The sequence below is a fragment of the Hoplias malabaricus genome, unplaced genomic scaffold (genome assembly GCF_029633855.1).
Source record: "Hoplias malabaricus isolate fHopMal1 unplaced genomic scaffold, fHopMal1.hap1 scaffold_536, whole genome shotgun sequence".
NCBI classification, from domain to species: Eukaryota; Metazoa; Chordata; class Actinopteri; order Characiformes; family Erythrinidae; genus Hoplias; species Hoplias malabaricus.
The window spans coordinates 115-16,341 of NW_027101030.1; the positions used below are offsets into that span (position 1 = coordinate 115).

A 16,227-nucleotide genomic window follows, 5' to 3' on the forward strand; every position below is an offset into this window, starting at 1 on the left:
GAAACTCAAGCAAGAAATACCCCTTTAACATGTTCTACATACATGTAGCATGCAGTGGACATAATCCAGAAAGTCCTGCTTCCTGTTGTTTTTTTTGGGGGGGTGGGGGGGTGGGGTGTTGTGTAGGGGATTAGCCAACTTCTGTTTTATGTTTCAGACAGAGACAGTGGTTGGACACAAAAGGGTAGAGTCTCCTTATTCCTCTCTCAATCCAGTCTTACCTCCTCTACCTCCGCCGTTGTAAAATTGCTGATGGTTAGACGTCAACACTTTTCGTGGGGAAGGAAGTAAAGCATATCCGCAGTTAGAAACGTTCTCTCTCTCTCTCTCTGAGAACAAGACAGTGATGCAGTGTAGCTCAGCCAAAAAGTCCCACTCATATAACAACGCCTACCTAAGTATTTATTTAGCCATTTATTTTCAGTGAAAAGACTTACTTAAAGAGAATTCAGTATTTGCTGCTGTGGTGGATTTCAGCAGATGCTTTTGCACAGTGATTACAAGAACCTTTTCCCCCCACTTCGTTGCCTAATCAAACCATTTGTTAGGCAAACAGCCACAGGTTTTTGCTCCAACTGAAGGTTAATTCACTTTGCAAATTCATTGTTATTCTGTCCTGACATTTGGGCACTGATCTTATCTTTATTTTAACTCCTCCCCTGTCTCCCAGAGTTAATGTCAAGCTCTTTATTGAGGGAGGTTATTAGACAGTTTTCTTATCAGCGTCACATAATCACCTTGGTTTTTTTCACCCCATGCATGTGGCCAAATCACAAAATTCTGTGCCAATGAAAACTAAAAAGGGAAAAAAAAAAAACGACTTCCCTGAGAATTGTGTGCTTGTAATGTTTGATGTACAAGCAGAGGCTTAAGCAAAAGAGCCAATTACTTAGTGTAGTTATGAATAAAGAGTATAAAAGTTATTCAATTGGAAAATATTCTTGCCTGAGGGGAGGAATTGATCGCACCCCCCCAGCACGTATCCTTCAAAAGAGTTTTCTAGAAAGAGGTTAGCATTTTCAGCACATGAACACTAACTGTAACAAGAAAGTTCATACAGAATTGCTGGACAATTTTTGGTTATAACAAACAAGCTGCACAGTCCGTTTGTTTTAATGCTTTCAGGGCTTCTAGATTTAAAAGCAGAGGAAATGAACCCTCATTTTATGGCCCTGTACAGTACAGTACAGTGCATTTACAAGCATTAACTGTCACGTAAAGTAAGAGTTAAGATGCCTTTTCTTGGAGAAACCTGCATGCTAGCCAATTAAAATGTGATTACAGTAGCTAATGAACTGTCACTTATTTGTTTCGTTGTGTACTTTCCATGCTCCTTTCCCAATCTGCATTTACAAGAACCATACTCTGAACCCCCAGCATATCAACCACAAAAAACTCATTGTTACAAAACCCTTTTTCCATTACACATCCACATTTGATGTGGATTTTTGCCCATAAATGATTAGACTCTAAGATAATTCATCTAAAACAATTAGCCTATAAAGCTCCTTAGCCTATGCTAATGCAGTCAATTATAATTATTAAGTATAAATGTATAACTTTAATACTAAGCAGCAAACAACTGAAGATAACTAACATCTACGGCTCTTCCACTTTTGGAATTGTAAAAGACATCTCTGATGTTACGTCGTAATCAAACTGCCATTACAGATGTAAGAAGAGGGGAAAGATTTGACAGCTCTATTTTACAACCATTCAAATCAAATCAACCTAGTCATTTCAAGAACAGAGTAAGCATTCATATGCTGAAGTATTTAATAATATGGTCTCATTCTGGCTGAATTAAGTTAATGGCAAGTATATAGTTCAGTACACTGATCAACCCTAACATTATGACCACCTCCTTGCATCTACATTCTCTCTGCTTCTCTGACGATCACTGGTTTCTTTGCATAATTTGTTTGCTCCCTTTCAACCTGTTCTTTAATTATCAAGACGCTCATATTACCACTACAGAGCAGGCATGATCTGACTGGTGGATCATTCTCAGCACTGCAGTGACACTGTGTATTAGTGTATGTTGTGCTGGTACAAGTGGAGCAGACACAGCAGAGCTGCTTGAGTTTTTAACCCCCTACATGTCACTTCTGGACTGAGATTAGTTCACCAAACCAAAATATCAATTCAACATTTTCCTGTGGGTGGCATCCTGTGTCCACTGTGTGCAGCATCAGATGAGCACCTGTCTCTGTCTTTGCATCTACAAATTGGATCAACAAGGTAGGGGTGCCTAACTGGACACTGTTTAAAGCTTCTGAATTGTCAGTGGAGCTGACAGAATGGACATTGAGTCTAGAAACAAGGAGTTGTTCATAATGTTATGGTTGATCGAGGTATATTATGTATCAATCTGCTTACAAAAATCTGTCCATTCCAATAAAAGGGTAATTACAAAGTACTTAAGGACTTAGAGTATGGATCGACTAAAAATTCAGTAATATAAAAGAACAGGTGTGAAGAAGAAAAAAAAGAAAAGAAACAAAACAAGTTTTGGAGCGAGGCAGAGAGGAGGAATGTGTGTGATTCTGGACCGTCTGTTAGGTTTAGTTTTGCTGGGTGACCAGCATCATGCACCAAAAGACAGATTACCTGAGGTGGGGGATTTGCAGCGGTCCTCCGAAGTGGCCGAGCCCTCATTAATGTCACACAGTCCTACACAGACAGAGACAAGATTTAAATACACATTTAGAGGTGACCTTTACTTGTGATGTGCAGATGTATTTATACCTGCATTTATTTAAACAGAAGGACTATTAAAAGAGTTAATAAATATAAAGATAATAATAGTAATTATATATATATATAACGAATAAACTTATGTACAGATTAAGTATGATAACCCCCAATTTGAATGTGTCCACGAAATAAGTATGTACCTGTGTATATAACCAAGACCATACAGCACCAAGTGAAAATTGATAACTGTTCATAAGTTCTTCTGTATTTGTTTACTACTCTGCTGCTATAGGTTGTGGTCTTCTCTCCTTGAATTACAACTGCAATGTTAATTCCAGTCTTATACATATCCCAGCACAAATATTATTTTCCATATTATTCAGATTTTAAGTTTATTTCTGTACATGTATTTCTCTGTATATTCTTTTGCCTTTACTGAGTTGTACAGCTCTATAAAGCAAGGTATCAAGATGCACTGAAGACTTAGAACTGAAATCCAACTAGACTGTTCACACCGCTAGCTGTACATTCATTCATTGCCTGTAACCGCTAACCCAGTTCAGGGTCGCGGTGGGTCGGGAGTCTACCTGGAATCATTGGATGCAAGGCAGGAATACACCCTGGAGGGGGGCGCCAGTCCTTCACAGGGCGACACACACACACAGACATATTCACTCACACACTCACACCTATGGATACTTTTGAGCCACCAATTTACCTACCAACGATATTGATATGTTTCGTGATTAATTTTTGCTTGATGACAATGTTTAGGTAATAGAGCTCAATAAATCTTCACTTATATTCCCATTTAGCACAGCCAACCGAGTGCACATACTCAAGCTATCGTAAATGAACAGGTGACCTCATGAATGTGAGAACGTAAACAAGACTATATAAGAGGTTTAATTCAAGTGCTTGTGTGTATGCATTAAATATATATATATTAAATATTTTATAGTCTCCTGTTCACTTTGGGGTGTATTGTTTTGGGTTGGCGACCCCGTCAGAACACAAGCGCAGAACTTTCTTTCCTCGCGTGCAAGGAGAACCTGCTGTGTTTTTATTCACTCAAAGTGTATCTTCCTCCTGGGAATGTTTTCCACTTTGTGAGAGCACTGTTAGTTGCCTGTTAGGTTTTCCTCACACTAAATTATTTTCTCCGCTCACAAATTTTGGATCCACACCATAGATCTCTTCTCTTAAATAAACACTCCCTAGGGCCTAACTTTTCCGCCTTGCACTCAGTGATTCTGGGTCGGCTCTGGACCCTGGGATTCTGGGACACTGAACTGCATAAGTGGCTAAAGGCAATGAATGAATGAACATTCAAAACTAAAAAAACAGGCACTGTTCTAATCCTTCTCTTAAGGTGGTAATGCCCTCACAATGTTTTCATGAAACAAGACATAGATGTCATTACTATTTTGTGGTAAGAAAATGTTATTGTTTTAGTGAAATACTTCCTTGTGATTTGAGTAATGTGCATACTATGTGTTTATATATATTGTATAGTAATGAACAAAGGTGTATTCAGTTTACATTTTTAGAAGGATGCTCTTTTTCACAGTGTGAGAAAATGTTAATATTACGATAAATATTGAGATTGATTAATATAGAAAAACCTATAATGATAACATTTGATCATTTCACCCAGGTCTAGTGTGTAAAATATAATTGCAAAAATATAATATTTGCAAACATTCACTCACTCTTTTGTCATTTTATTGTAACAGTTGCATATTACTTTGAAAATGATAAGTAAGTTGAATTTATTTGTCGCTGCATTCATTATGAGGTCGATTGAGGTAAAAGTGCTGCAAAAGCATTAGCATCGATGTGTTCTGTCCTTGGAGATAATACTGTATCCAAAGGTATGTGTAATGATTTAAAAATGGTGACTCCAGTGTTGGCGATGGTGAACGCAGCCTATTAATATTTAACAGTTACCATAAAATCACAAAAGAGTAGGAGAATTTTTATATTTTTTATTAAAATTATACGTTACAAAAAACACTTTAAATCTGATTTTTACGTGTAATAAGTTTCATTAAAAAAAAAAGCTGATTTAGGCCTGTTTAACCAAACTACATTTTCATGGCACTTTTAAATCAAGACTTACTGGTTGTCTGAGTGTCACAATGATAGCATCTTTAAATACTATGTGACATTTTGGCCACAGTGTCCACCCACACACATACGTTTGATCCAGTACAGCTAGTCAAAGTGTAAGCGGTCCCAGGCTATTAAAGATGTAGGCAATGATCCTGACTGATCGCCAGGCTGAAGTAACAGGGCTTTGCTCTTCATTTTGAGAGGCAGGCAAGTAGGAAAGTAGGCAAGTGCTGAACCCAGCTGCTCTAATCAGCATTGTGTGGCTCTAGCCCACTGCTAAACATCACTCATTAACCCCAACACACGCAGGCACACAAAAAAGCACACTTGAGCCGAATAATCCAACTGGCAATCTGTCAGTGAGTCACAGCAGTCAGGGTTTCATTACCAGGCTGCAAGAGCTCAGCCAGTGAGGCTGCAGTTTTCTTTTCCAACAGCAGAGGTCACGGTGTAGCATCACTAGCCTTTCTCATTACTGCATCATGCTGCAGCTGTCTTCTTTGCTGTGCTGCATCACTGTATCTTAAGATAGTAGTTCCAGGCCCTTGTCCAGCAGAATTTAGTTTATATTAGAATACACTAACTTTAGAAATGTATGTTTACCTTCTAAATAGAAAACACTTTAAAGCACTTAAATATTAAGTTCCTCCTGAAATTAAGGATATTATTAGATAGTTCACCCGCTAAAGGCTAAAACACTGGAACATATCTGTGAGGAGATGATTGCATTAATGAAGTCAGGCACTGAAGCAGAATGATTTGTTCTAGATTATATACACCACTCCGTCTCATTCCAAATGTATTGGATCAATTGTCAATATTTCAGATTAACACATTTCCACAAGTGCTGTGCACAGCAATACACACAGGCTTCCAAGCCGCTCAGAACCCCAGCCCAAATCTCCTGAGTTCACCCCTCTTCCCCATCTCGTCTCCGGGTGTGGTCCGTGCCGGCAAATTAGAGTTAAATATTCAAAAACATATTTGTATGATAATAAACAATAGCAGTGTGATTAAATTCAGTTACAAATGACCACATGTGAGTGTTACAAATCCTCGTACAATTGTTTTCATTGCCCTTGATGGTAAAACAATTACCATATAATAATCAACTTGACAAGCTTCTGTTAAATATTATTTAATACTTTATAATGCTAATTGTATTCAGCAAGGATGGCAGTTAAATATGTTTGCATCAAACTGTTGCCCACATTTGTTTAGCTGGACTCCACACTAACAATAAAACTGGTGAATTAACACTTATCTTCTGAAAATGCTTGTTTATTTAATGCTCTCCTATGCTTTTACACTTATAACCCTACTTTTGATGTCATACTACACTTGTTTCTTTTGTTTTTATGAGAAATAAGAAACATAATGCATAGTAATGTCTGTGTGTAGATAATTATCTGGTTCAGCGTATGAAGGAGGCAAAAAAAAAAACACAATCATTTCCATATTGCTTAATTACATAGTGTTATTTAAATGATTGCAACATTCAGTAATATCAAACAGCATCTCAATGTTACGTTAAACATCTGCAACACCTCACTAAGGGCTTGTTAAACAACTGAATACTTAAGTCAAGTGTTTTATAGCAGGGAAATCACCAAAATGTGGTGGTGTACAAGGCAAGTGAGCGTCAGGTCCAGGGTTGGGACCACTGTTTTCACAAGGATAGTGCGTAGAGATGTAGTATTAATAAGTGACAGTACATACAATCAGTTTCTGAGTTGGACAAAGGTCTTTAGGGTGACTGTTTTTAAGGAGGTGAGAGTCTTCCTGAAACTATGTCCTTTATTTTAGAATCAGTTGCACATTGCTTGTTACATGTTTATATAAGACTGTTATTCCCATAGCCCGGAACGGTGATTCATTCCACCATGACAGCAAGAAATAGCGCCAGTGTTAAATGTTTCTGGATTCCATTCATTTTCAGTAGCTTCATGATTTTGGAACATGCAATTTTAATACAGGTATGAATTACTGTAAAAAAAGGTAGAAAAAATAAACAAAATTTTTGGTGTAAGCTCAACACATGCACCTTGTTAATGACATTTACTAAATGAAACCTTCTCAAGCTCTACTACTTTAACTAAGTACTCTTCCTGGCCAGAGGCACTGTAGTCATTGACATTATAGAAGAAGAGAGAAAAATATTTATTTTTAAATCATTTGGCTGTTCATGTTCATCCATCTCCATGGTAACCTGGAAATCTAGAAATATGGCTCAGTTGATCTTGTTTTGATATGTCCTGCATTATGTCCATGATAATGGCACTAAATCAAGGACCCTTCATTTTTTCAACTGTATATAATGAATATCTTGAACACTCAACTGGTTCCACAACTGAAGCTTTGAAAGCCCTGCTTTTAATCTTGCCTTCAGAGTCCACTTCGAGTGCTGTCAGGAATCCTTGTTAGAAACCCTCCTCACTAAAACCCACTGACATTACAAGATACTTAGAAGCTTTTTCATGTGCTATACATCTGGAGTACTCTATTACACATCCTAATGGTCCATTTACATAACTTCCAAAGAACTGGAGGTCCAGAGCACATCATTTATAGTTAATTTATATTAAATATGATTTAAACAAAGGACTTCCACTGTTAACTTTTATTTGTAAAGCATTTCTACATTGCCATTTTAGATTGTGTTAGTTTGACACTGATTTTGGCTGTGTTTTGGGTCATTATCCCACATGACCCCAAAATGCCTTGGTAGTCTTCAGATTTCATATGCCTTGCACACCCAGATAGCAGACATGTTTGGACTTAACCACTACCACTTTTGGCACATACAAAACAGTTCTCACACTGGCAAGTGTTTTGCAGGCCGGACATGGAGCAACAGTCATAAACGGGTCTTGACTTAGGTTGCATGAGCCAGACATGCACATTTGTTGTTTTGATCCAGATTTCATCCACAAGACACCTGACATCTGGCGCATATAAGTTGGACCTGTGGCTGAGTTGAGGCAGCCAGACTTGCCCTGAGTCAATGCTGACATTCCTATTCATATTGACTTTCATGCTATCTGGGCAAATTCAAGGCCCTCCCTGTGAGATGCAGCAAAGCAGCCCCAAAATATAACTCTGTCTCCTGCATGTTTCATGGTCAATATGGTGTTCTTTTCTTTGAAAGCTTCATTTTTTCATCGCTGAACAGAGAGCTGAGGTGACTTGCCTAAAAGCTCTACTTTCGTCTCATCTGCCCCAAGAACATTCTCCCAGAAGCATTGTGGCTTGTCAGTATGCATTGTAGTAAATCCCAGTATGGCTTTTTAATGTTTTTCCTTTAAGAGAGGAGTCCACTGTAGCTCAAAAAGCGATGAATGGTGTGATCAGGTTCTAATGTACCTTGACCTTGGCTTTAAGTGTGTAACACTTTGGAAATGTTCCTTGGTTCATCTTAGACAACTTTTCTCCATTTAAATAAGCCACATGGATGATAATAAGATTGAAGGCATGATGCTAATTAAAGGAAATAATTACTCAGAAATATTACTATAATCCATTATTTATCATTTTCCTACAGGTACCAAACATCTCTCCAGGCTATTTCAGATTATCTTTGTAGAGTAAGCAATGATCTATCTCTTTTCACACTTGCTTTGCTTTTCTCTGTGGTATACCAAAGGCATGAGGTTATGAGAATATTGGTTTTCATGTCATAGCATTTCAGGAGGAATAAGGAAGTGTTTCAATGGGCTGTAAGGGTACCAACAAATTTGTCCATGTCCATGAGTACAACTACGTTCGTGTTCTTTTGACAGATCCAGCTAAATACCAACTGTTAATAACAAATAACAACAATCACCAACAGTGCATTACAACTAGTGACAGAAACTTTCCTCTAGTCTTGTAAACCTTTATAGCAGCGAAGCCAGCATCTCACCTCCAGAAGGCTGTCTGTTCTTGCGAGGTGAGCGAGGTTGTCTCTGGTAGGGGTCATTTGATCCATACAAATCCACAGTTCCCAGATTCAACAAAACAGTCTTCTGGAGGTAATCTACAACTGCTAGACCATTAGTATTGCCAAACACCACCCTATATCACACAGACAAACACAAAAAACAAACACGGCATAATGGAACACCAAATGAAAAAGGTACCACTACCCAAATGTAGAAAAAGATCAAAGAAAATAAGCGATGCTAAAACTAATTTAAATTATAAAGCATTTTATATATTGACCAACCTAACATATGAAAAATGAAAGCAATACATTAAAAAAATGTAAGCTTGCCCGTTACAGAACAGAAACTGCCAGAATGCGTAGTGCAGAGCTACATTCAGTGTATTTTTTTTTCCTCATTGCTTTGTTTAATGTGTTTCCATTATATTCCAAGCCTTGCACTATATACAGGTAGGTTATGTAACAGAAAACAGTATATAGACTACTCTTGCCTGGGGTCTTTGGAGTGCAACAGAGGAATTTACATCATAAGCAAAATGCATGTGCAAAATGAATTCTACTCAGGCAGGTAATAAATAGACAGCTCTAAGAGACAGACATGGACTTCAAAATAAGTCATATATCAAGATAATGCACAAAGCATTGAAAAAGATATGAGCTTCCAGATCAGTAGTTTCAAAGGGCTCAGTGCAGGCCTATTTATGGAAAGAGTCATGGAAAATGTGCAGGCAGGTGTATGAGAAATAGCATCTGTATGGCAAAGGCAGAAGGATGGGTAAAAGGCTCACAGGCCATATGAGGAGTTGATGGCCAGGCTGCTAATCTGCTGGGGAGGCTCTCCACTGACCCACACCAACTGCACAACCAATTCCACCTGATAGCCTGAAGACTGCTTTAGAGGACTATTGCGTACCCTGAGAGAGTGAGAGTGATAGAGAGAGAGAGAGAGAGACAGAGAGAGAGAATATTTGTTGGGAGTGTTCATGACATTTCATTAACTTGTTAGATAATAATTGTGTAATCTATGTGTATTTGTATTGTCCTGAAATGCATGCCTTTTTACTTACTACCATGGCAAAACACCAATCAGCATAATGAACTGTAGCCATTTTCTATTCAAATATTTAGCATATATAAAAATCTAATCACATTTATTTTGTGTGTACATAAAAGGTCATACTGTCAGAATAAATCGAGCGAATTATATCTATGTTGTGTAACCAAACTAACATCAGCATGGTGGTAAATTCATGGGGGTAAATGTTATTGTCATTTCTAGTTTGCCTAATTTTAATTAGCTACAACAGTACAGTCCAGTTCCAGTACAGGGAACTCATCATTGCGTATTTATCCTAAACAGATTTTAGTGATTCAAAGTATATAATTTACCACACAAAAACATTAGGCTGAAAACACTCTCGTTGGGCTGTAAAGCTACAAACAGATAATAAAACAGACAGTTAAATAAGCCTACTTCAGACATGGCACATTATCTCTTATGCCATCTGAGGAATTGCTGCTGGTGGAGTGATGCGTTTGGGGTCCAGAAGTCTGTGGGCTAGGGGAGGTACTTGGAGTAGGAGGAGCTGGTGTCTGGTACCCGCCTCCTTCTGGTGACTCTAATTCATTGAGTTCGTACTGCAGTCTTACTTCTAGTAACTGAGAGAATACAAATACAAAAACAAAGGTCACATATGTAACTAAAATACATAAAACAGAAGTGCCAAAGCTTGAAATAAACACAGCAGCCTATAACAATAAAGTTTTAGCTGTATGTGTTTTGGGTGAATAATATTGTTAAACAGGTCCTGGCTAAATAAACGCAAATATTTTAATTATACATTTTTGCCAAATTATTTTAGGTACCAAAATGGTATATGCAACTGCCAATGTTGCAAAATGATGTGTGAGCTATGTGTAATTGTCAACACTCTTCTCTCTAAGATATTGGTGATTTTATACCGTATTAGTAAAATTACTTGTCTGACTTTCTTATGTGTTTTTAGATTTGAAAAAAAAGTTACACAAACAAATCAGTTAAACAAATTAAAATTTTCATGGGCAAAATCTAATAAGTTAAGCGATTCCCACCAGTGTCACTATCCATAAATTAGGGCATACTAATTGGTGTGTATATGCACACATGTGAAGCAGGGGGACTCGAGGTGGTAATGGGCTCAATTTGCTCCAATTAAGCTGCACTGAGAACATTCAACAGCTGACGGCACTCACTCTAATCATCGCTCTTACATCTGAACTGAGCACAGTGCTCAAGCTGAGCCAATCAGACAAAAAAGGCCTGTTGTTTTTGTCTGTCCTATAAAAGTGCACCTAAAACATTATTTTATTATTTAACGGTTGCACAGTATATGTTTCACTGCACTGTGTATTTATAAATGGTATAAACAAACCACTGTATGCAAGCTAAAAACACAGCCACTCAATCTAATTTATAGAAGATGTATCTGGCATTTAGCTTAAAATGTTAAAAATGTCCAACTAAAACATACTATTACCATTAAAAATAAATAAAAATATAAATTAAAAAGGTCCCATTGCCTTAGGGTGTGCTCACACTTTCCAGGACTTCACTATAAAAATCTTAGGAGTCAGCAACATCCTTTGTCAAACTACTGAAATTAACAAAGAAAAAGGTTTGCAGCTCCAGCTCAAACAGCTCGTTTTAATCTGAATTAAAATTACTTGTGTATTTTACAGCAATATACCACAAGAAGCCATGTATTAGTGCTTTTGTTTTTATTTTAACCTCTCATCTTAGTGTTTCAGAGTGAGCTGAGGTGGACTGTTTTGTGACTAAATCAAAGCCAATCACACAGAGTGGGACTTGAACCCACAACCCCAGGGCCTGGAGCTGTGTGACAACACTATTTGCTGCTCCAGTGTGCCGCCCTTCAACTCTATACAGCACATATTAATTACATTTTACATTTTAAAATGTAAAAAGACATGAATGCTTTAATTACTATTAACATTAATATTATTAACCGCGACCCTGAAATGGAGAAGCGGAGAAGAAAATGATGATGATGATGATTGTTATTATTATTAATACTTAATTATATTTTTGCCATTATAATTATTTCAATATACAATCAATATAAAATATAAATCTATATAATAAAAAGAAAAAATAACACATAGCAAAGGCATGCTTTCCTCTCCACATCCTTCTCTCTCTCTCTCTCTCTCACACACACACACACACACACACACACACGCTATTTTAATGAAGACTGGAGGAGCATATTATTATCATCAGTGTGACTCATGGCTGTCGTCAAGCGGCTAAAATAACTTGTCTCTCGGAGACGGAGAGGGAGAAATGGATGGACACACACACAGAGAAAGAGAGAGAGAGAGAGAGAGAGAGAGGGAGACAGAGTGTGTGAGAGAGAAAGTGAGAGAGAGAGAGAAATCCAGTCATGTAAATACATTATTGCAAACCTTATGCATGCAACTTAGACTACACACACCCACACTGTACATACACATGCCTATAGGCACACACCCCATATAGAACATGTACGCTCATTGTTATTGATGATCCCTTAGATAATATATTACACACACTCATGTTGAAAATGTTACCTGTACGACTTCTGTGGTGATTTCCTGTTTGCTAAATCTGTAGACGATGACGTGGGCGGACACTCCGGCCACACACAGCATGCGGCTGTCCGCACACCACGACATGAGCTGGATTGCAAATGGATCCTCATCCACAATCTCTGTACTTGGCTTCTCTTCCTTACTGCGTGTCTTTTCAAACACCTTGGCTGTCTTCAGTTTGTACAGCACCTGTAACATTACTAAGCACCATGGGACATTGAGGTCACATCAATATATAGCTATATGCCATACTCAATAAATGCAATCTTTTGCGATGTGAACCTTATAAATCATAATATATGGTCTAGAGGTAGATTTACATGTTTATTTTGTTTAATGTACACACTGGTTCATTCAAAGCTGCTTCTGAATTCAAGGATATTAAAAGGGAGTTTACCCATTGGCATTTAATAACAGCCTCTATGCTTCTAGGAAAGTTTAATACCTTGTGGAATACCTCGTGGCGGATTTCATAGCTCTGGTTTATTACTAAATGGCAAATCACTATTCAGTCCTACAGTACACTTAATCTGCGTCCAGGAAAGCAAGTTTGGATCCAAACTGGGTTAATGGGTTAACAGGCTATTGCTTTTCTTCACCTTCTTAATTCATCATGAGTTTATTTCTGTTCTTCGTTTTGTGTCAGAACCTTTTATTTCTGCTGCCTTTTCAATCATTTGGCCATAACCGTTCACACTGTTGGACACTACTCCAATTGCCTGTTTTTATGGCCTCTGTGCAGCAGCCGAAGGTCCCCTCTGACAGTTTGATTGCATTCAACCACAACAGTATTAGCAAGGTTGGATGATTGGGTCTGGATCACAAACAACACACGAACCTTCCTCACCCCAAAGGTATTCAATTTTGCTCGATCACTCCAACGAACACAATTTCATTGCTCCATGTGGTGACCTCAGGGTCATTTACAGCTGCTCCAGAACATACCATCCTAATGCCAGTACATTTCTATGAAGAAAAGACTATACTCACAAGCTGTGTGAATATGTAATTAGCCTGTACAAGCAATGGGTACATATTAATGTACTATACAGAATGTGTCTCTGAATACCTTTGGACATATTAATCTAAGAAAACAATGTGTACCACACCAGAATGACAGAATAAATCTGTATTTACTCTGTATTTTATTATGGTCTGGCATTAATTTCGAAATGTATTGGCAATTGTCCAGGAAAAAAACTAATAAAAAGCCTTGGATTAATGGAGTAATTTTGTCTTCACAAGATTACTGCCTTTTGCCTAATTAGTCTTCATATTTCTGTGAATATTTGGAGAGCAAATCTCTTTTAAATAAATTCAGTCTATTATGCAAATATGCCAGCCAGTTCTAAGAGGGTAGCCTGTGTAGAACAGGCACGTCTCTATAAGATCATTTATATTCCATACTGAACCTAAGTAGAAAGTGGAACATGGTTAAGGCACCAGAGCTATGGGAGTTTTTCCTGATTACAGCTGTAATGGGGCTAAATGACATTTACAGGTCACTTTTATGCCAGGATATTTCTCTAAGTAAAGAACCAAGGTTAAACAGAGGCATTCTGGGAATTGGAGTTATACAGATAGAGGACATACATGGCACTACCAGGGCAGTCCCCAGCTGGGTATTTAATCACAGATAAGTACATTAGTCTACAGTGAAGGCAGGCTGCCTGAAAACTGTTCTACTTCACTCTCAAGACAAACTGCATCCTCTGAACAGATATAATGCAGTTCACAGTGAGCCTGCTCTTATATTGTTTGCTTTTTTAAAGATACACAAAGAATGATAAGCACTGAAGCACTGTTAAAAAGCTGTGCATTAGTTGTTAGTTCTGGGAAAATGTAAAATATTTTAAATAAACAAATGAGTGTGCTGGAATACTCACTTGCAGAGGCATCCCAGAACTTTACTGAACCATCAGCATGTCTACATTAAAGACAGAGAATCCAATATTTACAAAAGATTACTTGTCATTTTTTGAAAAGTTTTAAATTTTTGACCGTTATTCTGGGGTTGTTAATATCCCTGCACTCATAGACACAAGGAAAATTCAAATTACATGTAAAAAAATACATTAATATACTTTTTTATTAATATTTTAATGGGTGTAGCGGCCTATGCTCCATCCCTGCAGAAATTTTGAGCTCAGATTAAACTTGGATAGAGCCGCTGAGAGCAAGAGTGGCAGAGCACTGACCCCATCACTGCTCAACTCCCTGAAACACCGAAGCAATGCATTCTGGGAGAATGGGTTGCTGCTTTCCCATGGGCAGTCAATCAGAACTGCTTACTACTCCTTCTTTTCCTGTCTTTTTTCTCTCTTTCCCCTCACTCTTCTCCTCTGTTATTCTCTGTGGGGTTGTTTTCTCTCATTTTCAGGATACCACTCTGTAACTTTTTCTCTCCACTTTCCCTTCAGCCCTCCCTAATGCAATTTCAGCAAAATGGCAATGAAAGAAGGAGCATAGACAGCAGAGAATGAAGGAAACATAGCTAGAAAACACACACACACTTACCCAGTAATTATTATTTCAGGGTAGCTTTGTGTGCCCTGGCCCCAATTTCCACCACTAACAGGCCATTCCTATGACAAACACAAAACAGAACCCTATAAATGTAATACATTATGTTTTGGTGTCCTCATTCTCTCTGCCAAGGGTACATCTAATCATGAGTTCACACTAGCAAGCGACAAGTCGCTTACGTCTCCCCGAGTTTGTCACTTGTGGGTGTGTCGAGGCCACTCCTCTTGTGGGCGGTTCAGAGAGCAGAAGCTGGCCGAACGATTGGTTCAAAGAATTGCTTGCAGTTAATCATTTAGAATGTCACTTCACAGCGTCATGACTAACTTGCATAAAGTTGAGAAATTCTTGATTTGTCGCTTGTCGCTCTGTGTCCATGTCACTGAATCACAACTACAAATTGCGTCCTTACATAGGGAATGACCGGACGCTTGTCACTTTGTTGCCTGCTAGTATGAACGGGGGGCCAGAGAGAGGAAAAGAGAGTATATATCTTTTTAAAAAGATCCAAAAACCTCAACGCAAAAGCCAGAAGTAAAAAGATAATCAGTCACTTGATAAAAAAACTGAATGGATATGCACTTTTGTTACACATTCTTATTACGCATTTGTATTTAATTTCATTCTGATCAGTTGGGGACCATGCCTGGACAGCCTTATTGTTGTTAACATTATGAATGTACAACGGAAAATGTTTGGGTTAAAATTATAAAAAATGTTGAAAAACTTAAAAGACCTAGATATTTGAACAAAAACAGTGAGATAACAAAATATAACATAATTATGATGTAAAATCATTTAAATAAATAAACTAGTTATTGAAAATGCTTTTTTTCTTTTCTTTTTCTATTTTCTTTCTCTTGTTTTGGCTTTGCAGTCCTGCGCATGTGAATGCAGTGATGAAGTTATAGAAATTACAAAAAAAAAAGAAAAAGTAGAGCAGTATTATTATATGACAACTTGTTCACTGCTGAATCAAATAAATTAAGTGCATCCTTTTTCTTCTGTGTAAGCCAGGCTGACACAGAGCTCTATGAACCCAGAGCTTCATACTGAGGTACTGAGACTCATGCTGAGCTAAGCTGTGATGGAGCCTCTCTGCAGGGTGTGGGGGGTCAACCTGCTCCCCCTGCTGGGACACTGATCACACCATAAAGAGTGAACTTTGCAGGTGGCCGAAAGGTCTCGGCTCCTTTCACACGTATAAATGCTTCCACATGTTTGTCAGAGCAGCAGCATTTCAGGACAATGCACCTGCACAGCGGGGACTGAGACACACAAGCATGAGGCCGCGTTCCCTATTCACATGCCTCTGTGCACGGAGTGTGTATAATGTGTGT

At 38.0% G+C, this 16,227-nt stretch overlaps 1 protein-coding gene across 1 annotated transcript; it reads right to left on the reverse strand.

Moving 5' to 3' along the window:
- Window positions 1-221: 221 nt before the first annotated feature.
- On the reverse strand, window positions 222-14,945 carry LOC136684303 (syntaxin-binding protein 5-like; the record flags this gene model as incomplete). Its single annotated transcript, XM_066659124.1, has 8 exons — window positions 14,882-14,945; window positions 14,251-14,291; window positions 12,344-12,564; window positions 10,209-10,393; window positions 9,523-9,648; window positions 8,714-8,865; window positions 2,611-2,673; window positions 222-329 (listed from the first exon to the last, which is right to left on the reverse strand). Coding segments are annotated over exons 3-8 (853 nt in total), but the record flags the coding sequence as incomplete, so codon positions are not given.
- Window positions 14,946-16,227: the final 1,282 nt, after the last annotated feature.